The sequence below is a fragment of the Aquila chrysaetos genome, chromosome 17 (assembly GCF_900496995.4).
Source record: "Aquila chrysaetos chrysaetos chromosome 17, bAquChr1.4, whole genome shotgun sequence".
NCBI lineage: Eukaryota > Metazoa > Chordata > Aves > Accipitriformes > Accipitridae > Aquila > Aquila chrysaetos.
Genome location: NC_044020.1, coordinates 9,402,429 through 9,429,236, shown reverse-complemented (window position 1 = coordinate 9,429,236; position 26,808 = coordinate 9,402,429). Strand labels below are relative to the sequence as shown.

The window sequence follows — 26,808 nt, the reverse complement described above, 5'->3', positions numbered from 1 at the left end:
TTGAATGAAATTCTTACAATACTAAAATGCTTCCTAGAGTTTAACCTTTAACATGCCATTTACTTTTTATCATACCAGGAGATTCAACTCCTCTCTCATTCCCCTTCAACACTTGAGAGCAAAGTACATACACACACAGATATATATAGAGAGAGATATAGATGTTGATATAAGTATATAGACACACCATTTCCGATACGTGAAGCTGAGACTAGAGTTCCTGACAGATCATTTGTATTTTCCAAAACACTGGTCTGCAGACAAATACCTCAGCCAAATCAAAGGACTCCGACAGCAACATAGTCTACCGTAGTATATTTAAATCAAGCTAAACTACAAAGAATATCCTCTTGCCAACTGGCATATACTATGAATCTGTATTTCCCTACCACAGTTTAAATTCAGATCTCAAAATCCAAACCTAACCATGCTAATTATCAGATTGAAATACCAGGCATTTTCTTTTTACATTTGCATTAGCCTCCCTCAGTGCAGAAAAAGATGCCCCAGGATTCCTCTCTGTTCGAGTCTAGCTTTCACAAACGATTGAGCTGTGGTTAGATGAAATCGGGCATCACTGCCCACAGGCAAGAGTCTGCTGTTCTTCACTGCTCACGAGAGATGACTATACCTTATGTATTTTCCAGGCAAATAGGAATTGCACATTACAGATACAGGCTTCTACTGAAACTTAAAGCATTAGTCTCAGTAAGAGAACACAGAGTGCTAAATTGAAGAGGAAGATGTTGAAAATAACCAGGGAGGCTTTGATTACGTGAACAGATTGACAACCAGCAGATGATAAGAAACTCTAAAGGGCTGGAGTCTTAAGTCTGAAGTGGAGCAATATCTTCCACTAGATGATACAGTTGAAAGACACAGACAACCTTTAAGATACCTGAAGAGAAAAGGTGTGCCCGAGACCTCATCTGTTTTTTCCAGTTATATGAATTACTCTAATGAAAGATACTACATCTCTTCATAAACCTTGCCTCACCATTACAGCTGAAACAGCAAAATCCACCCCCTCCAAAAAATTAAAACCTCAGTGCATGGTTGTTTGAATGAAATGTGGATCCTTGATAACTTTAGACCTTTAGCTCAGTATCTTTGTATAAGGGATAGACTGGTTTGCTTCATTTTAAGACTACTTGATGAAAAACAGCAAAAGCACTTATTATGTCACTCATTTTAGCAGATATGAAGGCCTTCTATATGAGAAGTACAATAATCAGCTCTACAAAATAATCTAAATTATTTTATTGGATGGGCATTTTCACAGGTCAAAATTTGAATTTTTTTTTGGTGTTAAAATATCTCTGCAGTGCTTACAAATAAGGTTTAATTATGAAAAGGAGTATTAGTTCTGTCTTTTCTTCTTTGCATGTTCCTGGCTTCCAGTTATCTTAGCTTTTCTCTATCCATCCTTAGACTACCCTTTTCTCATTTGGGTCTTTATACTGGAGCAGGATTCCCTACAAAGTGCAAACAGCCCTTTCTGGGCCTCCAGGTCCTTCCCCATAAAAAGTCCCAGGCAGCATGCTCCCACAGCAGAGACTACAAGATGTCCCAAGTAATTCTTGATTATGCCAGTTTGTTATAGGATCTCCAATGGAGCTTAAAAAGTAGATGAATAAAGTTGAGAAACTGAATCAAAAGAACTTCAAGGGCAAAAGGCATACCTATGCAGAACTGTCAGAAGCCAAGAGGCACTCTGCTGATCCTGCACAAACCTCTCTAAACAGCTGAAAGACACAACACCTTCCTAAAAGCAAGACAGAGGGTAACCCAGAAGATAAAAGAATAAAAGAAAATCAGGTAAGTATTTGCAATACAGTGGAAAGGGAGTTCAGGAGGTGTGCATTTTTTTTTATTTTGGTTTTTTTTGTAAATGAGCTGCAAGTCCAGTACATGCAAAATCCATGACTGAATACGCTGCCCCAAACGGGCCTCCTGCCATTAGGACATGCACGTAACCAACTCACTCATTCAGCAAAGGCATGGATGTTCTCCTCTTGCTCTTCTGCACCATGTTGGCTTGGTTCCTTAAGGAGATTCGAATGAGTGAGGGAGCTAATCGACACGGTTCACCATCCACTTGCATTGGAATAGACTTGTATGTCAAAAGTGTCACCTCACGGCACTGATGCAACCTCTCTCCATGACCGCCCACCTGGAGAGCAGCCTGGGGTGGGGCAGGGAAACCACAGGAAAAAACAAAAACAAACAGGAAAGACAAAGAAAAGACACCTCAGAACAGACAGTTGAGGCAGTTAAATTTGAAATGCAGTTTTGCAGTTTCGCTGACAGCATCCATTACACAGTGTTCCATGTGTAAGACATTCTAACAGTCACAATGAATGTATTTTCACTCCAAAATTGCAAAGTAGGACTTAAAATTTCACAAGGAAAAGTGGTGGGCAACAAGCAGATATCTAACCATATGCATTGCACGTCTCATCACGTTGGTATGTGTCAAGCACGTTACACACACATACAAATATGTATACACACATGTGCGTGCACAGATGAATACCTGTGTTCATTCTTAAAGTTTTCAATTTGTTTTGATTGGTTTGTTTTTACACTAACAGTAATGCTACTAATTATTTGCTCTTTAAAACAACCACCTAATTGGGTACATCTGCCAGACAGAAAAATTATTTCCCCTTCTTGAACAGAATACAGTCCTTAATGTGAATTAGATAAATCTAAAATCCCAATTAAGGAAGTTTACACAGCAACTCAACCTTGAGACTAGACAGGCTGAAAAGAGCAAGCAGAAGGACCTTGTTAAAAACAATTAAATATCATGTTCAAGAATTCATTTCAAAGAAATGAAACAAGGAGGGCAATGAGCAGATCCTTCAAGTTCTAAGCAGACAAGTTTGGGCAGAAATGTATTTTTTTAATTTGTAGTGTGACTATTAACTCTCATCTATCAGATGCAGAAAAAAATCCTATATTAATGCATTACTAACTGAAAGCAGCCTAAACACAAGTCAAGACCCTTAATCCTGCTCTGTGCACTTAGCGTTATGGATCAACTTCTTATAAAGTACTTCTCTTCTTGGTCTCACAGACCTCCTTGGGTATGACCGAGCATATCTGGGAGACATACAGAGCAAGTTAGGATTATATTAACGCAGTCTGGGGTTACAATGGTTCATCAGCATCACAACTGATGTAGGCTTGTAGACCCACGGTTCTGAACTAGGCTTCCTATAAAAGGGCCCTACTACTTAAATTCAATTCCAACTGAAATTGTTGGTAGCTTTGAGATCACTTTAGCTACTGTGAGCGGCTAGAGACACAATGGCAAACCCAAAAAATATTCCAGCTGAAAATTGCCAGTTGGTACATGCTAAATAAACTTTTGACAGCATTTTCAGAAACGTAGCCTAAAACCTTCAGGGGTGAAGTAACAAATGTTCATTCCACATGATCTACTAGGCTAACAGAATTCTGCTTGCTTGTAGGTTATTTCCCTAGTCCACTAAATCCATCAAAACAAAAGAGAGACCAAAAAAGAATCTTTAACCAAGACTTCTAAAGAAATGATTGCTGATCAAGGCGACCTTTTACTCCTGCTTACTTTGAAGATTAGATTTGTCTGAATTTCTCTTTGAGGAAGCAAACACCATTATCATGGGTATTCACTGAATATCATATGCACTGAGGGCAGGTCACATAACAAATAAACGTGTGAGTTCAGTGAAAACAGGCTTATCCATGTTAGCTTTAACATAGTCCACACAAGACATAGCAGCAACAAAGGCCTAAGAGTATGGACTTAAGCAGGACCTAAACAAACCTTCCAGGAAGCCCTGATAAGTGACTTCTGTTGGTCACCCTAAGTTCAAGTTGCAGTGCCTTAGGTAGATTACTGCTAGCACGGGGATAACTACCAACTCTCTGACTGCATTTAATCATCCTCTGAAGAGACTGTCAACTGTGTTTAACCACTGAGATAGTAGGTCACTAGTGTAATTCACAGTGAGATTGCTTTATAGTAACTCAGCTTTAGTTCACTTTAAGGACATTATTGACAGAAAGTGCACTGCCAAATTAAAATTGTTGGTTGAATTTTCTTTCCCTAGCAGAACAAAAAGAGAGATAACATTTGTGCCACAAATATTACTAAATTTTCCACAGCTATTACTAAATTTTCACAACAGTTTTGGTGGGCGTATAGAAACTGTATGGGCATATAATTTTATATAATATTTCATATTTGTTTCCAGTAGCCTGTTTTACAAAAAAAAAAAAAAAAAAAAAAAGAACTTTTATGCCATAGATTGAAATATACAAAGCTAAAAAGAAACAGCAGTAATTGTTTGACCATAGAACATTCCCACAGTAAAAACGTGCATGCATGCTGGGTTTACTGCAATAATCTTGACATTTGGGAGCACTGCATGTGCAAATTAGCCATATTTTGCAAAGAGCACATTTTTATTATTAACTAACACTTCTTTTATTAGAAAACTACAATTTGTCCCCCTCATTGAAAACCTAACAGAAGAGCATGTTTTGGCCTTAGCTGATTGAATATGTGGAATCATGGTGGTTCCTCAATAATGAGGGCAACTTTGCACTCTGCAACACCACCCACAGAATTCAGCAAGCCTGGTAGCACCTGCAGTATACTCACCAGTGAGGCCATGGTGAACCCAATGACTTCAATGTAGCCATCATCATGACGCTGAGGCTCAAAGTCTCTGTGATCTCCAGGGTTTCCCCAGGGCATTGTGCCAGCACAATACCTACAGAAAGAGGTTTGGAAAGCAAGCTTTGAGAAGGCAGTTTGCCCTGATGGGTCCTGATTAGTAGCCTATTAGCCTGTTCTGCTGTCCTCCAGAAGTATTCAGGTATCCATTCCAGGATTCAATTCAGGGACAATTAAAAGTTATGCTGGCAAGGACTGGACAAAAAGGACAATCTGTCTCTTGTTTCCAGGCCAGTACACCATCCATAAATGTATCCATCATAATCTTTAGCAGGTTCCTTCATGAAAGAAAAATGGGGAAACACCAGGAATAGATAAGAGAGCAGCAGCACTTTGTTCTCCCCACTTGCTTTGCTTTCTGCAGGTGAGCTGTTGCGCCAGAAAGCTGCTCAGCCCCTCTGCTACGCAGGCATGGGGCTGCAGCAGCAACTCCCAGCCTTGGAGCTCCATTTTCTCTCTCCCTGCTGGCTCAGAAGCTCTAACAGGATAAGGAATGCAAAACATTTCAGAGTTTGAGGAGGCAGGGAGAAATAAGAAGCAGGAACAGATGCAGCTGTGGCATCTGTTATTCCTATCATTAAAGAATGGATGTAAAAGTGATCTAAGTGATAGAAGGGGGAACTTTGGAGAGGTGACACCAAGTAGAAGCTTGCAGTGAGGGCAGTGCAGAACTCAAAAGATCAAGTGCTTGGGACTGCATGTGGAGCAAAGTGGTAGGCTGTCTGAAGTACCGGTATCCAAAGTGGGGTGCATGCACCACAGGCAGTGTGCAAGAAAAATTCACAACTGACAAGAAAATTAAGGTGTGTGAAGAAAACATTGTTTGTACTTTTAATAAATAAGAAAAAAAATTCAAATATTGTTTGTTTCATCTTTATCACATCCTTTCTTAATTTCTATTTTTGTGTATGCTTTCTAATTTATATATTAGTACAGTAGTACGTGCATATACTTTATAAATATACATATATTGGGATGATGCTCAAAAATTTTTTTTACTGATAAGAGGTGCACAATAAAAAAGTTTGGAGATTACTGCTCTGGAGAGCAGGAGATAGACAACTTTTAAGAATACAGCTACATTTCTATTCAGGACACCTTCTAACATGTTAAAAAACAGCACTTCTTTCAACAGTTTGATGTTCCTTTACCAGAAAAATATTGATCCTTTTTTAATCCCCCTCTGCTTCCCCCTCACCCCCCACCCTTTTTTCACACTCTGCTTCTAATTAAGTGAAAGACCAGGCATCTGTGTCTTTACTACCTTGTTTGCAGGTTAGGTGCACAACTTTTGAAAGCGTGTTTGTTAATCATTTCTACTATCCCTGTATCAGGATATTCAACTTTTTAAAGGATGGCTTAGCTGCACCCTGAACTCAGATCCCATTCCATATTGCTAATTAACGGTATTATAAGCACCTAGCTCTCAAGAAGGCAGAACAGCGGCAATACTCGCCCTTCACACCCACCCAGTCTAGGACAACTTGTAGGTATCGTTATTTATTTATTTATTAATAACTCCAAGCATCTGTCTTGAGCTTACCTGGGTATGTTTAAAAACACTATACACTGGAACTTCAGCTCCTGGATCTTTGGAGTCAGGTCTGTACCATCACACTACAAAGCCAAAGTGACAGAGCACAGAGAAATTGCTGAATGGAGCCACAGACAAGAGAAGTGTTGCTGCTTTGTAACAACTTTCCCAAGACTTTCCTTGGAATGTGTTGCAAATGTCATGCTCAAAACTGAAAAGTAACAGAGCCATTAAACTCTCACCTCACTTTTTCTCCATTCCCCCCTCTTCCCATAATACTATGACACAATTTCTTATACTTACCACAACTTTAACATGCTTGGATAAATCTCTTGAGCTTCTTTGCAGAAAGTCTGTAAAGGCTGCCTGCAACAGAAATAAGTGCAGGAGTTGTCATCAGTGCTTCCTCTCTTCTCTTTTTCCTCATTTCTTATCCCATCACAAAGCTAATTACCAAAATGCCATCCTTCTGTCAAACCTATTCTTTCTTGTTCTCAGGGGGTATGATTTTTTCTTTTTTTTTAATTATGATACTTCTCCTTTTGAGAGGTTAACCAAAGAAGGTCCTTGGGCACCCAAGGATTTAAATGCAAATTCTTGCTCACATATTTGTTTCTATGTTTAAGGCACATGGGTATGGTGGGAGTCATCATCCAGAAAGACATTATATGTCATGCATTATCAAATTAGTGTTTCTCTCTTAATAGCTGCATTTTAGAATAAAGTGTTGTCCATGTACCTCCTGAATGCAGAAGTGGGTAATTTTATTTGTGTATTTACACTTCAAAATTAATCACCCCAAATAGCTGATCTCTGGCCTCCACTCCCCATGACCCTACATCCAAGACTACTCCTCAAAGCTGCAAAGATACAGGCCAACACTTGGGGAATTTCTCTAGGAAAGTCAATATCAATGTGCTTCCTAAACCCTGAAAGAAGCAGAGCAGTTTGTTGAGAAGCTTATGAGCCGGAAGCTGGGGAGCCAAGACACGACCAGTACTATGTCCAAAGGAGTAGCACTTCTCTCACCTGCTAAACTCTGTAAAACAATAGTGCTTCAGGCACTTTCCAACAGACACACATGTGTGGCGTTGCCAGAAACAGTACTTGTGCACTTTAAATTGCAACAGGCAAAATGAACCGGCATGAGCTCCTGATGTAAGAAAGTGAGGGGGAAGGTACTTAAGAAAACACTCAAACAACTAAGTTAACATCATTCTGTAAGATGAATCACAACTCACCCCTGCATAAAACATTTTATTCCTAAATCGGCTGTTGAATTTCTCTGGATTTGCTTCTGTGAAAGGACAAAAAAGAAAAATATGAACACCCTAATAAAACAAGTAGACTCCATTGTACCTTCACATTCCCTGCTAGCACTGTAGTGCTTTTAGCATACATCATTTGGTGAAAATATTAACATATATTTCCTGTGTGAGAGTCTCCCACCCATGCCATTATTGCTATCAGATTTCAAATACCCATATTGAATTCTTTCCCTTTCCTATACAGTGAAAATAGATGGAAACCTGAGCAAAGAGTTAACACAAATACAACCAGTTAATTTAGCACCTCTCAGACTATTCAACTTATGATCTCTCAGTACCATTCGTGAGACTTCTGTTACTACCAACGCAGATCAGACCTCTAAGAATTATTAGAAATCCATGAAACACTAACCCCTGCTTTGAAGCAGAAGTAAATCACAAGATGAAACAGACACCTAAATTCTCATGTGTTACAAAGAGGTACTGAGGAATAGGCATCTCTACCCAAATATTCCTGCAGGAAAAAAATAAGGGGTTACTCTAAAACCTATTTAGAGAGCTGTTTCATTTTGATTAGGCTCCAAGTGATGGAGAATTTTAATAGTCCCATAGTAATGCACATCTAATGGTTAATTATTCTCACTGTTAAAATAAATGTGGGGAGTTTTCCCTATCTTGAACTTTTCAGACTTTAACTGCCAACTGCTAAATCTTATTATACTTCTCTGTCAGATTAAAGAGCCCTCAACTATCAGATATCTTCTCCTTGAGTAAATACTTACAGGCAGTGATTAAATCGCCTCTTAACCTTCTTTCCAATAAGCTAAATGGAGCTCCTTTAATCTCCCAGTATAAGGCATGTTTCCCAGAATACAGGTCATTCTTGTGCCTCCTTGGGAACTGCTTTCCTGGTCTGTGGCATCCAGAGATTTCAGAAGCAGCCCTTCTGACACTGTATCCAGTGGTAGTACCGATCACCTACCCTGGCTCACTGATCCTCTAGTGAAAACATTCAACTATCAAGATAGTCCTTCTAGCTAAAGCATCACACTGGTGTGAACACTTCCAAATTACTTCTTCCCAAATGACCACTTGAAACAATCCTTTCGGTTCTCTTTGAAGTCACTACATCTCATAGTATAAAGCTCCATTTTGTAAGAACGAGCTACTTTGCGTTTCTTGTTTGATTGTTTGCCCAGCTACTGTATCATCCACATGTTGTGTCACATGTGAGCCTGGAATGCAGTCAGGGCCACATCTTCAAACGATTAATTTAACTGCATAAATAAATCTTATTTCACTTACTGAGCTGACAGCTCTTTGTAGAAAGTTCAACACCCTATGCTAAGAAGCGGGAGGCTCCTGAAGGCTCGGTGCCTGTGCTGCGCATTCTCTGATGTGGCTATCCCCGATGGCTCCAGGCAGCAGCCACCAGAGCACTGGCTATTACATAGATCTTATAATAAATACTGACCAGAACCAAAGCCCCAGTTTAGAACAGAACAGGAGCCTTTCTGAGGTCAGGGATTCAGCAGTCCTTCAACATACTGAACTGCTCTTACTTCTGACATAGCAGATGAGCATGGGCAGGGAGGAAGGACTAACTCTTTCTGCAATGTAGAATAGAGCCTAAAGTTGATCGGAGTGCAACTTTCATTGAAGAAGTATATCACTGACTGCATATCCAAGGCTCACTCCATCCTCACCATTCACAAGCCATCAAGGGAGTAGGAAATGGAACATGTTAGACTCTGTGTGTGTGTAGTAGGGTGGTGTCCTGCAAATGAACAGTCCTGTAGAGCTGAGGGATTAAACAGCACGTCAACAGGGATAAAGTAAATTGTATCTCCTCTGCTCCACCAAAGCATAAGGATAACAAGGGAAGAAACTGGAAAGAGTTGCTACCCAGAACACTTCCTGAAGAAGCAGAGCTAAACACGTTAGGCTTGGAGCCAACCCTCAAGGCTCAATCTGATTAGTCACAAGAAAAGTGTAGAGGTTGCCATGGAAAAGGCCACGTTCATGTGCAGGTTTCTCTGAGACACTGCAATTACTGCTTATTCTAAATATAACAATTGACCAATCTCTATGGCATAAAGTGCCCTGATAGGATAAGAGTTCAAATTGATTTAATTTATTTTGGTTTGGGGAGGGGGAGGGATTGGTGTTTGTTTATTTTAATACTATGCGTGATTACAATAGCTCCACATTAGCAACTGCATACAACCACTTATCTTAATGGACAAAGTGTTACAGCCATGAAAGCGCTTTAAGTTTTGCTAAAGTTCTGCTAAGAGTTTCTCTGGATTGTCATCCATTGTAAATAAGATCAGAATCTGTTTTGCACTGCTTAATTCATAGAATTATATAATAGTTTGGGTTGGAAGGAACCTTTGAAGGTCACCTGGTCCAAGCCCCTGCAGTGAGCAGGGACATCTTCAACTAGATCAGGTTACTCAGAGCCCCGTCCATCCCGACCTTGAATGTTTCCAGTGATAGGGCATCTACCACCTCTCTGGGCAACCTGTTCCAGTGTTTCACCACCCTCATTGTAAAAAATTCTTCCTTATATCTAACCTAAACCTACTCTCTTTTAGTTTAAAATGATTACTCCTTGTCCTATCGCAATAGGCCCTACTAAAATCTCTGTCCCTATCTTTCTTATAAGCCCCCTTTAAGTATTAAAAGGCCACAATAATGTCTCTCTCGAGTCTTCTCTTCTCCAGGCTGAACAACCCCAATTCCACATGAAAAACAATAAAACCCACACACCAGCAACACCTCCAAGGCTATAAGCTTTTGTCTCCTAAAATACATAGGACTCTGTATATTTTAGCATTTGAGAGGGTAAGGAAGACACCAGCAGTAATGACTTGTAAGAGCAGGCACTTGTGCTATGAAAAGCTCTCCTGGCCACATATACCCACTCACAGACACACATCTTGCTCTGCCAAGTATTTTTTCATCCATGTAAATTTTTAAAACACTGGCATCTCTGGAATAACATCCATTCTTTATAGGGCTCCATAACTTCATTATTAAGTAATGCCTCCATTAAGTGAGAAAGTAGCCATGCATTTCATCTATACAGTAAATTCACAGTCACATTAGCAATGCATAGTGATATGCATTCATAAAAAAATGCATACAGCTGTCATCATTTCATTCCTGTGCCCTCTTGTGGCCCCTCATTATTATTCCTAAAGCTTGAAGCAGTCTTAAACATTATAAAATATGCATTAGCTCATTCCATCATGTATCCTGCTCTTTATTTAGCATGGCATTAGAGTGCTATCTTTTAATCTTGAAATGACACTCTGATAGTATGAAAGCGAAGATAAGGGAGGCTGGGATTCAGAAAAAATACCTGCATATGAAGCTGAAATGACCAAAAGCTGAACACAGACAATTGAACAAGGTTTATTTATACAAGCATGCTTGCCTAAACCATATAAATAGAGCAATTCACATCAGTCCAAAGCCCACCTGTTTAGCTACATTTGGATCTGTATGGGGTGGTATAATTGCCATCGGCAAGGGGACAAACAGGATGCCACAGCAGCTCAAATTCCTGACCGTTTTGTGGACACTAAAACATTTTACTTGCATAGACACACTCTGGGTCTGTACCAAGTCCAATGATATTATGCTATACCAATCCATAGGAAACAGCTGTTCAGTTTAAGAACACAGTTATCCTCCTGCTACGCTGCTACTTCCACAGTCTTGCAGCTTTTCTCCTCCCTCCACCTCTACAGTCGCACCTGACTTACATTTGTTTTTCGTTCTGCTCTTATTCTGACACTTCTGCATCAGCATAAACTTTCTTTATATCTGCACTTGGTATCTCCTTTAGAAGATCAGAAACTTTGAAAAGGTCCCCTTTTAGCCCTTTTCCTCCAGTAAATGCCATTTTTCCTTGTACTTTTTTCATATTTAAATCATGAAGTCCCTTGGAAACTCATGATACAATCAATTCTTTCCTACATGTATATATCTTGGGGTTTTATGGTCCAGCTTTCCTTCTGAATTATAAGAATTATAAGATGTTAAATCCAACTCCAGTTGTAATTCATAAAATAACTGCCCATTCCCAAGGCTAAGGAAATAAAAAGTTCCTATTACCTCTAGATTCATGGAACTCCAGTGTAACATGTGCATCAAATCCAAGGCTGAAGTAATTATTGAAGACACTGAGAGGAAGCTGTAATTGGATAATAAAAAGACATGTTAAAATAACACAAATGAAACATACCATGACACACCAAGAATTAAATACTTTAAACCTGGCATGTCATGAAAACCTATGAAGAAAGTGGAATGTATCAGGGAAACGTATGCTGAAGGTTGCTCTGAAGATTAGTAATGGCTTGTAGAAGATGATCGGATACAAAACCCCGAAGAACACAAACACATCTACAGTGCTTTATGACCATACATGTATCTTTGTAAACCCATCAAAGGGTTCCTTATGTTGTCATTGAGATTTCCCATAATGCTGCTCCACTTAACATGTCAATACAAAGGTTTTCCTAATTGCTGGCACTTCAAGCTCAGCATGGCGAACAAAACTCAAGCTTTGTTCTTCCTGCTTCATATATAACCAGGAGCAATGCAAGTCCCAGACAAGAAGCCCTAATTCTATTGAGGATGCATGAGGCAGGGAAGCACACATCTGGCCTCCTCATCATTACACGTGCCCAGCAGGGCTGTGGAGAGAGAACAGTAGCATCCAATAGGTAAGCTAGAAATGATAACTGAGAACAGGAAAATGGTTCACAATCTTTTTTTTATGATTGTAACATTTTCAACATCTCCAGTCCAAATGACGTATTACTATAAACGTGGTCCCCTCACACAAAAATTTTCCCCATTCTTCAACTATCAAGATACACTAATGGAGATTATATGGAGACCCACACATGAAGAAGTTAAATACAGAAATACACTACGCCTTGCTGTAAAGTAGGAAACGGTATCCATTAGCAAAATCCTATGGAATAAAATTCTACATGCTGTTTTTAGTTTTGTCTAATTTAGGAGTGGATGGTAGTCACAAGGTTGCTCCTCCTGCCACCCCAGGTTAACTAGAGAAAAACAACAATGACCTTTCAGATAAAATGCTAGGGATTTTTTCCAGGGTTTAATTCTTGAGATAAATGCTCAATGCCTGGGAGTTACAAACAACAAATAAATGGCTGGTATGCATTACATTTCACACACCTCTGGAAGTACTGACACATGAAGAGAGCAAAAGGAAGAGATGCAACTAGAGAATTAAAAGGTTTTAGAGCTTCCCCACCCATGGAGCTTATGGTGTAACCCACAGATGCTCTAAGCGTCCTATAGTCTCCCTGGGAAAAAGAAGGCTCTAACCTTACGTGCCCCATCCTCCAGCTCATCCTGTGGCAAATCAGGGTTGCGCTCAACCTGGAGATTCCAGCGGTCCAGCTGGACAATGGTCCCATCTTCTACATGGCACAGGATCTTGGACACTGGCTCATCGGTGTAACCCTGACAGCAGAGTTTCACCAGAGTATCAGCCATGGATAGTGAAAGCAAAGCAAGTCAATCACCAATTACCTGACAGACCTCCCTCCTTTCAGACAGGCCTAAAATGCCAGATCAAATGTTCCTAAGAACATTGGAGATGAACTCAAAGTGTCTTTGCCTTGCCGGGAATAACTCCAGTCGTGTAGTCAAGGATAAACACAGAGAAATAAAGTTTAAACTATGCTTAAATTAGAAGCCTGCATATCCTCCTCATTACTTGGCCTGAAATACCAGACAGATACATCTATGTACACTTTTATTACAACAGCTACATCATTAGTAATCCAAGATCCCAGACTGGAAATTGAAGCAAACCATTGGGCCTAACTGAAGCAGACCTTGGACACAGCTCTGCCAGCTATTTTAGCCAAAATGAAGTTCCACCCTACACAACTAAATCAGAGCAGCAAGTTGAGAGCCCACATATGCGGGTACCCCAGTCAGTGCTTACCCCACCCCAGTTGAGGGTGCGGGCAAGGTCATTCCCGGTGCCCAGCGGAAGGACAGCCACAGGCGGCGGGGGGCTGAGTTGCAGCTCATCAAGGATGGAGAGGATCCAGCCCACCTATAAAATGGGAAATGCAAAGAACTGTTATTCAGCAAGATTAAAAGGGATGGAAAAAAGGAAAAAGACATATTTTTATGGTATCCCCTTTGCAGAGAAGATCAAGTAAAACAAAAGGGAGAAAGGAAAATTAGGATATCTGAAATTTAATTCTACAACTGCCCCACCTGAGGTTTCACCTTTCGGAGAACAAGTACTGCAGTTTTCATGAAGCTCCTGTGCAAGCAGAAGCGATGGGATGTAAACTCTGGCTATCTTTAACAGCACACAGAGATACTGAGGAAAGGGAGCACATAAGTTGCTGTTCTTTAAGCAGGGTATGAAAACACATAGAATTACACCTGGTATTATAAGGCTACCTAAATATTGCTCTGAAAAATACTGTATGTAAAAATGAGTGAAAAATAATATGGACAATTCAAGATAATTTTTTTAAATTGCCATTATACTAAAGGAAAATAACCTTTGACAACCATTATGAAAGATGATGCAAGACACACATTAAGACAGCATGGTATCTCAGAGCATGTCCTGGAACAGAGTCCAAGTGAAGTCAAGCATGGACGTGCCCACAGGTCTCCCATTCCCCAGACAAGAGACCTTAGTGCTGAATTATTTCACTCAGTGCAAAGCATAATATATATAATATATATATTTTAGTCATTTGTATACACACACATATATATAAAATAAAAGACTAAAAGACTAGAAAAAAAGACAAACCAATGCTCAGAGTTGAAGGGTTTGGGTTGGAACGATGAATCTGGCTCTTTTGTATCGTAAGCTATTAGTTATTTTAGAGAGCTATTTCTCTCTCCTGTCTCTATTCTGGACTACATAAAACTTTCAGACAGCAATCTAGCCAGAAGGAACAAATTACTGTAAAATATTTTGGTTTTATTAAATGGTAATTCCCAAGGGGGGAAAGAATTGCTGCTGAAGATGTTATCAAACTTTTTATGACTGAAATTCTTGCTACAAGAAAATAGGACTTTAACTATTTCTCACCTTTAAAAAGAAAAAATTACAATCTGTGAAAGAAGCTGTGCTGCATTTTAAAAGAAAGAATTACGAAAAAATAAATATAAGAAGATAAAATTTGTTGGGTTTTTTTTTTTTTCCTGATGCCAGTGTTCAAAGGTGCAGTCTCTACTGGAAATGTGAACTTTTAAGTAAGACAGAAAACTGAAATCCTGACTGCAGCTGGACAGGATTTTTCCTCCCCCAACTAATATCACTATGATTTCAAATAGATTCTTAACCCAAACTGGGATGACACTGGAGCTTCACGAAAGGCACCCAGCATAACATGGGCATTGGGAACAACGGTTGGAATTTGAAGGACTGCAGAGGGGGTGGCCTGGTAAATACAGCAACCACCACCCTATTCAGTATTCTAGGGTATGTCTTCCTCCAAGTCTCTTGACGGATAAATTTAATTTTGTATAAAGAGCATTTATCAGACAGTTATTTATCATAACCAATTGTCCAATTATTAAAGCATTCATCTGGGATGCAATCCCGCATTAGAGCTCTTTGTCTGACAACAGTCATCGTGAATCACAACTCTCATGAACTTGGATATCACCAAAGGTACTTAGGTCTATCATAGGCAGCATGGTAGGACTAAGTAGAGCCCTTAAGGGACTTTTAGAGGTAAGTAATCTTCTACCTTTCAAAATATCTATCCTTCAGTATTTATAACAGGAGACAGAATAAAGGCTCCTGATAACTTCACTGGGGTCAGGACTTTTTAAGAAGTCCTTTGTCATTGCCACTGACTTAATCCGTACATCTGTGCCTCAGCTTCCCACTGGTACAGGCAACTTTACAATACCTACCACTTTTGTAAATGCTTTTAACTGATCAATTAGTAATTTGAAGTTTCTGTTTATAAGTACAACACTTATTTAACTTGAAGTCATTTCTAAACCTTGTACATTAGTTTTACAATCAAGGATGACATAGACTGTCATTTCCCTATAAACAGAAAGCTCCTGACTGCTTTATAAGCAAAGCTGTCCACTTATACCCTGGAAAGGAGCAGCAACAGCAATGATGGAAAAGTTACAATAAGTTCTGATTCACCTCAATAATGCAAGGTAACATCTGGTCTCATTGAATATTCACTAAGTCCGTTTGAGCCAGATTTTTCATTTCTAGATGTAATGGCTTTGGGAATAACTAGATATTAATTTGCTTCAAACTGAGCAGCAGCAAATGTGATAGTGGAGCGCTGCTCATACCGATGAGAAGGTGCTGCCACCTGTCGCTTGCACTGCTCAGCAAAGGGAAAACAAAGGATGGTCAGGCTCAATGTAGTTGCATTCATTTCTATTTTAATATTTTCGGGATGTATTTTTTTTTCCCTATTAAAATATGGGCTTCCTCAGGCGGAAGAAAAAGACTTTCAGAAACAGATTGAAACCCTTTTTGCAGCTTATGCCTTCTGCTCAAGGAATGCCTTGCAGGTTTCTCAAGGAAAGTTCACAATTCAGTAACAGTAATATCTTATTTTCCCAGGTACCAGCAATTGAGTAGTCTAATCATGGGGTTTTTTCTTCACTCTGGCAGGGTAAGCACTGGTGTTAATAATCCCTACATCTGGGGTTAGTAATAGAACTATTCTATATATTAAATATAAAATTAAATATTAAAAGAACCCACAGAAGCTGAACAGGAAGTTCCCCCAGAAATTCAAGCAGAGATGGGTTAAGGGTGGGTGTTCAGCTCACTAAAAAAAAAAAAAAAAAAAAAAGAAAAATTCTCCTCATGCCCTAAACATCTACATATATCTATCATGGCCAGCCATTGCATGTTAAAAATAGTAATGCATTTTCCTTACCATACTTACTGTTATAACTATTATCAAGTGCATGTTTGGGGAACTGAACTTCAGAGAGATTAAAGGTCAGTTTTTCAACTGCATTTAAGCACTCAGTGGCACAGACTGAGATTTACAATGTTCCTAAGTACTGGAAAGAATAATGGGGTTGTAATACCTCCATTACCACTCATGGCCTGCAGAACCTGAACTGCAGACCCTGTCTCCAGCTAGGGGTGCCTAAATCCTTTAAAGATCTTACCTTGTTCGCTTATCCAAGAACACACAGAAATTCAGCAGCAAAGCAAGATACTGAACCTGGATCTACCAGATCCCAGGCTAGTAGTATGACCAACACGATATCCTTCCTCACAGACATTTTGTAAAGAAAGTGGGAAAACCCACTTTCTTTAGGCACAGAGGAGACCCTATATGACTGTACTCAGACATCATGTAGACAATAGCAGGAAGGAGCAGAAATTAAGATTTAGTAGCTCCCAGACACTGACTTAACCTGCTAGACCCTCAGAGCTGTGTAAATAGTGAGAGGAGGCCAGCAAAGTCAGTCTTTTTTTTTTTTTTTTTAAGCTGTACCAAATCTTTATGCATAAAGCAGATAGGACCTCAGACATCAGGATCTGGCCCCATCACTACGCAAGCCAGGCCACACAGAAAATAAAAAAAGTAATAGATTTCACAAGCGTAAGGTATGTTTATCTGGCTCTGCAGGCATTGTGAGGTGGTAAACCCACAACTGCGAGGATTTTAATCACTTGTCCAATGACCACGGGGCTGCCAGGCGCCAGCCACCTACCGTCCCGTCCCCGCCGCAGGCCAGGATCCGCAGGTTTGGCACTTTTCTGTACAGCTCCAGCCTGGCCAGGGGAGGGAAAGGGAAAAAAGGGAAAAAAGTCAGAATAACAATGCAGGCACTTTTTATGCATTTTACCGAATGACAGTTTAACAGCCGCTTATTGCATTTTTGAATATTCATTACTAAGGGTGTGGGTGGAGGCAGGGGGAAAAAAAAAATCTCAGCGTTACCAAAAGCCTCGGCAGTGAGAAGGCACCAGCCCTGGCAGCTGCAGGCGGCATCGGCCCCAACCCAACCTGAGCCCTGTGGTTCACTTCACATCTTGACACGTGCACAAAACCACTAGGATGTGAAATGGGGCCTTCCTCCACGGTTAGGCAGCACGTCTTGAGAAGTATTTGATCAGTTTAGCATGCTCCCATGCTAAATCTGAAAGGACAGATTGTCATGTTCCCTCTGGAGATGACAAAAGCTTTCCTTTTTCTCTTATCCTAAGCAAACAAATATAAACTTTGAGGTCTTTAAACAAAATTTAGTGTTCCTCATCAGGATTTGCGGAGCCACCGTTTCCAAGGCATGTAGAACGTGACAGCTTCAATTGGTCACTACTTTTTTTAACACCACAGAAGGCAAGAACATCTAATAGAGTTCTTTCTCTGGATATCTGATCTAAGATACCAGCAGGAGAGCCAAAAAAGCACATGTTGAAGACCTGCTCCTTCAGTTGCATGAAAGAGAGGCATAATGAAATATCTCCTAATGGAGGGGGTACATTCACATGTAGAGAGCTGAGTGACCAGAGGACCTAATCCTCCTTTAACTCCACTACACAGCTCTGAAAACTGTATGTCTACCTTAAAGCTTCTATACATCATGAGAGGATCAGCAGTGGAGGTGTTTCTTCAGGAAAAAAGCTTGGATGCCTTGAATAGCAAATACTTGGACCATTCTTATACAGGTAAATATTTGATTTTACATTATTATTACCTTTTTGTGGTGCCTAACTTGTGAAAGTAGTGCTGAACAGATGGTTAAGTAAAGCAAGTATCCCTATCTTAAACACAATAGAAGGATGGTCTCTTAACCCTTAGCAGTGAGAATCAGCCCTTTAAAGACAGGTTCTCCCTCCCTTGGAAGTGGCTCACACTTCAACTATTGCCAGATAAGCTGAGTTAGTTACTCAGCAAGCAGAGATAGTTGGACGCTGCTGTCACGTATGGAAGTCTGGAGGCAGCCTCACCCCATTGTAACGCTCAGCCAATAGGGAATGGTCAGGCACTGGGATGAGCAGCGAGTGTGTCTTGGAGCCATTTGGAACTGGCTCTGTCTGGCATGGGGGCAGCTCCTGATCTCTTCTCACAGAAGCCACCCCTGCAGCACAGCACCCCACCACACCCCCCCCACTACCAAAACCTGGATACATAAACCTCATACACAGTCTACTAATCTATCCAAGCCAGACCTTCATCTGCTTTCCTGATCAGAAAAGAATTATGGTCCACAGTGCTGAAGGCTCAAGAACTTACGCATCTCTTGGCCCATCCTGAGAGAGATCAAAGACCTGGCGTGGATTCAAATACCACATAAACATTTGGAGAACCTTGGTGCCCTGGGAAGAAAGAAAAATCAAAGGAAGGGAAATTATGAATAGTTTAATGATTATTAGAAATAATAGTGTTCATTATTCACTACATTTGGACTGCTTTTCTTTCTTCTGTGCTTTATAAAGCAAACATAAACCAAGAAAGAGACAAACCAGAAAGTGGCATAGCAGACGACAGCTCTATAGAATAGCAACCCACCAATCTGGACAGGGTGCACATGCATACATATAGACTAAATTTAACAACACATATCACTAATGGTTCATAAGAACAGGTGTTTGGGGTCAGACCAAAGGTTCAGCTCCCACAGCAACCTTTTCTCCTGCCTCTCACCACCTGCAAAAAGAAATCTCTGTTATCCCACACCACCCTCAGCCATCCATGACAGCAAGAAGTCGAACAAGCTTGTGGGCAAAGTCTCCGTCACATTGAACAGTGTCCTGCCCAACGTCCAAGCAATGACATTGCTTTGACCTCCACCACCATCACCGTGGACACTCGTAACTGTAGCCCTCTATCATCTAATGAAGCAGGAGTCAAGGACTCTATGGGCTACAGCTGCCCCAATGCTCCCTCACTCAGCACAGTGTGGCTAGCCCATCACCTAAAGATATAATTTCTGCTTTCTCAAACTCTTGGGTTCATATTCCAGACACTCAATTTCCTTCCTTCATGTTCCGCCCAGACACAAAGTGGCAGGATCTCGTACTAGCAGAAGAGGGCCAAGGACCCTATGGGGCAAGCTTGTACTCCAAAATAATTCAAGAATGCCTTTCAGGTATGGCCTGGGGGTGCAAGTCAGGAATTTTCAATAGGTCCCCGTTCTGAGGGACGGCTTTTCCGTCTGACACCTTCCCCTAAGCGGAGTACCAAGGATAGCAGTCAAAGTGCCTAGGAAAAAGTAGAACAGAGAAAATAAATGTGGTTTGCTGTAGGTATTCTCCCAGCCTCAGCTATTTGAAGTTCATAGAACTCTTGAGCCAGAGCAGGGTACAGGACTTTAGTAACCTTCAGGGTTTCATCTCCCTAATCTCTCCTTCAGCCCATGTAAACTTTTAGCATCCACAACATCCTATGGCAAGATGTTTTGCAGCTGAACTACACACTGTGAGAAGGACTGACTTTTTTCTTTGTTTAGTCTTAGCAGTTTCATTTGATATCCTCCCTAATTATTCTAAGAGAGAAGAAAGTAAGCAGCAGCTATGCTATTCTTTATGCTCTATAGGCCTCTTGTATCTTAGATCACTTTTCAACTAGAAGGCCCTGTTTATCAGAAGGCACTCAGATTGTTTGATATTCAAAAAGTGGCTGAACTAACCTGTAAAACATTCACTTGGATAAGTTTTAATTCCAAGAACCCTAAGAAAGAAGTCTGCTGCATGTTAGTCACTGAAACTTGGTTCTCTATGGTAGAGTACAAGAGTAGTAATGATTTTTTAAATGCCACAGGAATGTGTCATTTCACATTCACTAATTTCACTAGGCTTTCCTAGTAAAATTAAACCATGTTTTGGATAAAAGAAAAGTCTAAGACTTCATTGGAAATCTAAATTTTCTGTGGAAAAACGAAGTCTTCTGAAAATCTCCCAACTATAATTTTAGATTCCTTTCAAGAATCTGAAGATAGGAATACAACTGCTCAAATACTCAAGTATCCATTCCATACATCCAATTCCACTGAAGTGGAAAGGGCATTCAACAGCAAGGACCTCTTCCGAGGACTGCAGTTCAGGCATAGAGTTCTTCCTATCTGACTGACCAAGAGCTAGTCTCATTTGCAGAAACACTGCTGTTAAACTTTGTGACTTGGATCCAGATGATGTTCTTACCTGATTCCCTCCACTTTTTGGATTGACAAAAACCAGCAGCGGCTTCATGAGTGGAGAGGAGATAGGCTTTATCACAAATGGCCGACCTTTGTTATCCTGAGAAACAGAAGCAGAAAACAGCTTCAGTACAAGCTATGTATGTTTCCCTGGCATAACATGTGCAGGAGACCCAACCTATCTCTGACAAGACTACCTCAAGTACTGGAAATAGTACAGCCATGTTAATGTGGCACTCAGCTGGGACTAATTGATCCAGCTGAGACCATCAAGAAAGAAAATAAGCGGGGGGGGGGGGGGGGGAGGATCACTTCAGGCCAGCACAAAACTATTTTAAAATTTTACTCAATGTTATTTCCCAAAAAAACCAATTATTCACCCAGCACTAATAATGTGTCAGATAAAGTGCTATTTCTAACATGAACAATTTTCCAATGGAAAATAGAATGAGATAAGCTACTTCTTTCATTAATTCCATCTAACAGACAAGTTGAACCAGCACTTATTTGCAGATGATCTGCCTTTGAATTCTTGGCCTTGCCGCCCTCCCACCTTTGAACAAATACCACACGTCAAACATGACACGTCAACGAGAAAACTATTTGCCTCCCTACTCCCTACCCCTGCAGAACACCAAAGAGCCCAGTAGTGAGGGCACTCTCCTGGGCTGTGGCAGACAGATTCAAGTTTCTCATCAGCAGTTCTCCCCCCACCCAAGCGAGGACCTTAACCAGAGAGCTGTGTCTATGTAGAGATGAGTCTCCCTCCACCTCTCCCATGAAGCTGTTGTTCATTTATATAACTAATCCACTAGGCAGGGTCTGGAAACAATGTCTTCTATAAGCTCTGTGGTAAATCAAACCATCAGATCACTCATCTGTTTTCTCCCTCTGTGGCCCAATGCCAATTTTCACACAAACAGAGTATTTCCAGTATGATATCTCCTAAGGGAGACACTCTCAAACCGGACCAGACCCTTGCATCAGTGCACTCACTATGAATTTCACAACCCCAGTTTCACAACCCTGGCTCTGCCTAGTGGAAACCAAGGGTCTGAGCTGAGTCTCCTACATCCCAAGGGAATGCTGTTTCATTAGGCTGCTGGTCCTTCTGGAGTCTAGTAGGTTGTTTCTTGAAAAAAAATCAACTTAGCAAATAAAACGTCTCATACAAGTTTTATCAAAACTGATCTCACAACAAATTCAATAGCGTGGAATTTTCCAGTAGAAAAAGTATATTGAAGACTGCAGCAAAAAAATTTAAAGTTTAAAGTCTGTGTTTAGACATTTAAACAAAAGGATGCTGATTTCCAAAGCACTTGAATACCTACTTCATTGCCTCTTTTGCTGGCTTTTCTTTTAAAAGATGTTCTCTTCTTTCGCCGTGTTGAAGTCTTTAATGAGTTCTACATCAAAAGAAAAAAGAATACATGAAAAGCAAAACAAAATTTAGAAGACAGGACCAGACAGAGCCCCTTTACGAAGCTCTTCCATGCATGTCCACTTGGAGAATGATAAGAGTATCTGGCACATGCTCGAGATTTAAATTACATGCGCTGCATGCTTTACAATTCCACACCACCGTTTATGGAGAAAGCCACACACGGAGACCAGACTGGTGCTTTGGAACTGGAAACTTTCCCACGCTGTGAGGGGGAAAAAGATCAGATGCTCCCATAGACTCACATAACACCACATGTTGTACCTGCCAACCCTCCCAATAGGGGTAGGAGACGCCCGTTTCCCCTTCGGGGCTCCAGTCTCCTGCCCAATCAGGCTCGTCTCCTGGTATGGAGACCACCTGCATAAAGATGTAATAAAAAACATGATAAATGAGATATTTTTCATGTTTTTTTTAGGAAAGAAAACAACAAGTTTTAGCTCTGGCAACCATTATGACTCAACATAACATAGGCCACCATGGCATATGATGCTGGCACTGTGGAGTCAGTTCCAGCGTATCAAGAAACTTGTGTAATCATCTGCTAAGGAACAAACTGAATTGTTAACATTTAAGGATTTGGGTGAGGGGGTGTTTGTGGGGTTTTTGTTTGCTGTGTTTTTAAATAACAATATCACTTAACTACACACAAAAAACCAATCATAAACCTGCTTTTATTTTTGCAGAACCTAGTAAAATAGAACTTGCATCAAAGCTATTCTCCAGGCTGGCAATAGCCTGCTCAGCAATATTGAGCCAAAAGGTGTTCTGGTGTGATAAGAACAGTCCAAAAAGGGCAATTTTATTTTATTTTTTAATTATTTTAATTCAGTAACTGAAGTCGTACCTGCAGGAAACCCCAACCCTTTCCATATGATTGAAATTTTGTATTATAAGAAATACTGTAAATATGTTCACAGTATTTCAACTTCTAGTTTAGCCATCACCAGGAAATAAAGTAACACAGGGAACTAGAAGGAAGTTTATTGGGTTTTTTTCTGGCTTCAAGAGGGGAAGCAAGATCCACTCAGCTCATCCAAAAGTTCATTTCTGTCCTGACCTTATTCAAAAGTGTATCACTAATGAAAAAAGCCAATGACCAGAGATCATCAAATCTGTAAACAGTGACGTCTGTCCTTAATCCTGCTTTCTATCCAACATTAACAAGAATAGCTACTAGATTCTATTTAATACCTAACAACCACTTCTAGAATTTCAAGACTTCAGTATGACACACCAGGTATGGAATTTATTGTTTCCACATCTCTGAGAAGTTAAGAAAAACTAACAGCTAACTCACTCAAATACCTAAGGGCACTGTCCTTTTTCACCCAGACCAAGCAAAGCCTGCTGTAGAGCACAAGGTCCCAAGCTTTTTGTCACCTCTCAACATTCCTTGTAGACCAGGATATAGCCATGCCTTGTTGCTTACTGAAAATACTGAACACAAGACAGCTCTGCAGAGCAATTACAGGACATTTGCCCTATTAGACCATATTTTGAGAAACCACCTAAAGAAGCGTTCTTACTCTTCCCTACTCTGATACAAAGTGATCTTCAAAGCATAATAAGCCACAAAGACTGCACTGACTACAGAAGTGCATTGGCAATATCATCTGCATGGTCTTTCATTGCCCTACCTCGGTAATCAGATTGCCTGTAGGCAAAAGTCTTTATGTCAAGAGAAAGGTACGGGGCATTACTCTCAAAGCTGCCTCCCGTGGGGGTCTTAGTCTAGTTCCTCAGCCGTTCTGTGAAGAAGAATTCTCCCTGGAGTGGGGCAAAACAAAAGACAGAGAGAGATCTAGTCTATCCACAGTTTTGCCAGTGGTCTGCTGAAAGGTCACAGGCATATCAAGCCTTTTCCCTGTGCTTCAGACTCTCCAGGTGTAAAATTCAAAATACTTATCCTGTTGGTAAAGTGCAGTGAATTCTGCTGGCAAATACTAGTCTGTAACTCAAGTTAGGTATTATACTAGGCAAGTACTTCACTGTAGCTCTGGAAGAAGGACTGTACTTGTTATTCTACCTCCACAATGGATGGTCCTAAGCCCAGTGAAGTTCTTCTGGGAAGGGCAAGAACAGTTCAGTAAAATCCTGACTAATTTTAAGAGAATAATCTAAAGAATGTTTAAATGTAGTTGTCATTAAATCCCGTTATATCTCTTTTCTTGCCTATGGGTAGGGTGGGAAGAGGCACACAGGTGTATTAGAGAAACAGTTTTAGCCTAAGCCTCCATTTACGATTATAACAATTTTCATTTCCACACTCAAAAAGGCACTGAATTATGCTACATCACAGCTATGTTATTTCACTTTTTTTTTTTAAACATGCCTACACCTATAGTGTTAAAAGAACCTAAAGCTTTGCTACAACGATTGCAACTGCATGTCCATAGCAGATGAAAGGCAAAAAAGCTGCTTAAACATATGCAGGTTCTCTTTGCAAACATGCAGAAGAATAACAGCCCAGAGTAATCAGTCTTTGCACATTGAAGTGAAGAAATGGATGCATACTACCTTGTCCACATAACAAGGTAATGAGTATTTTATAAATGTATAATGTTATTCAGCAAAGTACCTGATAGCGAAGCATACCTTTAAATGGGCACCATATGTAAATCCTAAATTGCCTCTAGAGAGGAAACCTCTCCTTTGTGGATGTCAGTTTGGCAATCTTCAAAAGAGATTTTTTCATATTATTGAATGGTCAGTATAGTTCTCAGCACGCTTAGCTAGGTAAATAGAAGAACTGGACTCCTTCTTGTATGGTGTTGGGCAGTCTGAGGGCCACAGCCTATCTCAAGCAAATCCAATGGACCCTTACAACCTTTTCCTTTACATTTCAGCCTTCATTTTCAAAGGCTTTTAGCATGCTGGGCTTCAAATAACTTAAATAACGAACAGCCTCTGGGAAGGTCACAGAATCATAGAATGGTTTGGGTTGGAAGGGACCTTAAAGATCATTCAGTTCCAACCCCCCTGCCATGGGCAGGGACACCTTCCACTAGACCAGGTTGCTCAAGGTCCCATCCAACCTGGCTTCAATCTTGACTGTCTTCTGGTTGTTCACAGACCAACATCAGGCAAGCCAGCTGCACTCAGCGATTGAGGAAATAAAGAAATAAACCCAGAAATACAAACATTCACTAGCACTTTTTCAAGGTTCTTCAAAGGAGGAGGAGAAGAAAACACCATGTTTACTCACCTTGAACAGAAAAAACTTGAAATTTTAGTTACTGCCTTTGCCTTCCCAAACAGAAGACAGACTGAATCAGTAAGTACATCAGCCAGATCCTCCTTATTATCTACTTTTCTCCCACAACGTAAGCATATAGCAAGTCCATTCCTAGAGCTAACACCACATGGGCTACCAAACCTCACCTATAACAAAATACCACCAGTCAACAGGGGTGACCTGCTTTCACAAACTAGGAGATGGAATTGATTTGAACCCCAGGAAATCAGAGCTGGTATCAAAGTGCTGCTAAGACAGTACAGAAACACTGGAAATCAATAAAGTTACAGAAGTGGCTCACATTATGAATAACATGGAATAGGTATTGGGAGTTTTCCATTCATGTAAATGGGTCATTACATACAGGGCTACCACCGATCCCAAAGCTATTTGAACCATTCTGAATATTATTCATCTTGCAATCAATTGCTTGCAAGAAGCAAAAGCTCCCCATTTGGAATGTAGGTTGTCAGCAGAGAATTGTCCTTAACCAATTACACCATGATGCTTCACTACCACAACATTGCTGGTAATCAGAGGGGGAGTATGCTCTTTATTCAAGCCCAATGTTTGAAAGGTGGTGACCCATGTTGTACAAAATAAGCATGGAAAACCATTTTTGTAGCAATAAAAATTAAAATTCAGGGCAAGGTTTTGCTACAAAAAGCCATCTTATTTGCTTAAAAGAAACAATCAACAAACAGGATGAAGGCACCACTAAAATCAATTTCATATGAGTAGGGATTTCAGTTCAGGAGTTGCCTGTGACCAAGGTAAGTAGTTAATTAGAGCTGAGGAAATATTTTATAACAAAAAGGCTTCTAGCCAAATTTATTCTGACTGTGGAATATGTGAAAAACAGATTGCTGGCTACATATTTATTTACTATCTGAATTTACAAAAATTTCTGAATATTGTGTTTGTGTTCTGTGGATTGAATGCAGTGAATATTTCATAATGTTTACCAAATGTTCATATAGGGTGAAGAGGGTCATAATACACAGAAGTAGAGCTGGCCAGAAACAGCAGAAGAGGAGAAAATATTTCTTAAAAAACAATAAATAAGGAAACAAGAATTCTGCCAAAAATCTGAAAACGTATCTGAAAGATGTTTCAGTATGTTCTATAGCAATAAGGATGCATTCCCCAGAACTAATACTGCAATGCATGCTGTTAAGAAGTTTCATGGAAATATGCCCATTGTCTATGCTAAATATCATTTTGATCTATCTAGTGCTTCAGTTACTCAAGATAAGGTTTTTGCATGCTACTGACCATGAATTTCAAGGACTGAAGATGTGATGGAGTATTGAAGTACTTCCCCTCCACTCATGACTGAGGCACACAAAGCTAACAGATATTTTCTTTTAGTGTGACATTCTAAAACTTTATTTAAAAGCATTTTCCCCATTA

The 26,808-nt window shown here is 40.2% G+C and overlaps 1 protein-coding gene across 12 annotated transcripts in view; it reads right to left on the bottom strand.

Annotated features, from left to right (window-relative positions):
* DGKI (diacylglycerol kinase iota) overlaps positions 1–26,808 on the bottom strand; it is a 226,258-nt gene that overhangs the window by 88,325 nt on the left and 111,125 nt on the right. For 11 of the 12 annotated variants that reach the window (XM_030040174.1, XM_030040172.1, XM_030040173.1 and 8 more), the window contains 12 exons: positions 22,048–22,122; positions 20,721–20,816; positions 18,814–18,896; positions 17,288–17,348; positions 13,536–13,649; positions 12,908–13,045; positions 11,657–11,735; positions 7,505–7,560; positions 6,567–6,629; positions 6,273–6,346; positions 4,655–4,766; positions 1,986–2,185 (listed from right to left, as the gene is read on the bottom strand). In XM_030040174.1, the coding sequence (XP_029896034.1) occupies positions 1,986–2,185; positions 4,655–4,766; positions 6,273–6,346; positions 6,567–6,629; positions 7,505–7,560; positions 11,657–11,735; positions 12,908–13,045; positions 13,536–13,649; positions 17,288–17,348; positions 18,814–18,896; positions 20,721–20,816; positions 22,048–22,122 (1,151 nt within the window). The remainder of the gene's footprint in view (positions 1–1,985; positions 2,186–4,654; positions 4,767–6,272; positions 6,347–6,566; positions 6,630–7,504; positions 7,561–11,656; positions 11,736–12,907; positions 13,046–13,535; positions 13,650–17,287; positions 17,349–18,813; positions 18,897–20,720; positions 20,817–22,047; positions 22,123–26,808) is intronic. The other variant, XM_030040170.2, reaches the window with a different exon arrangement.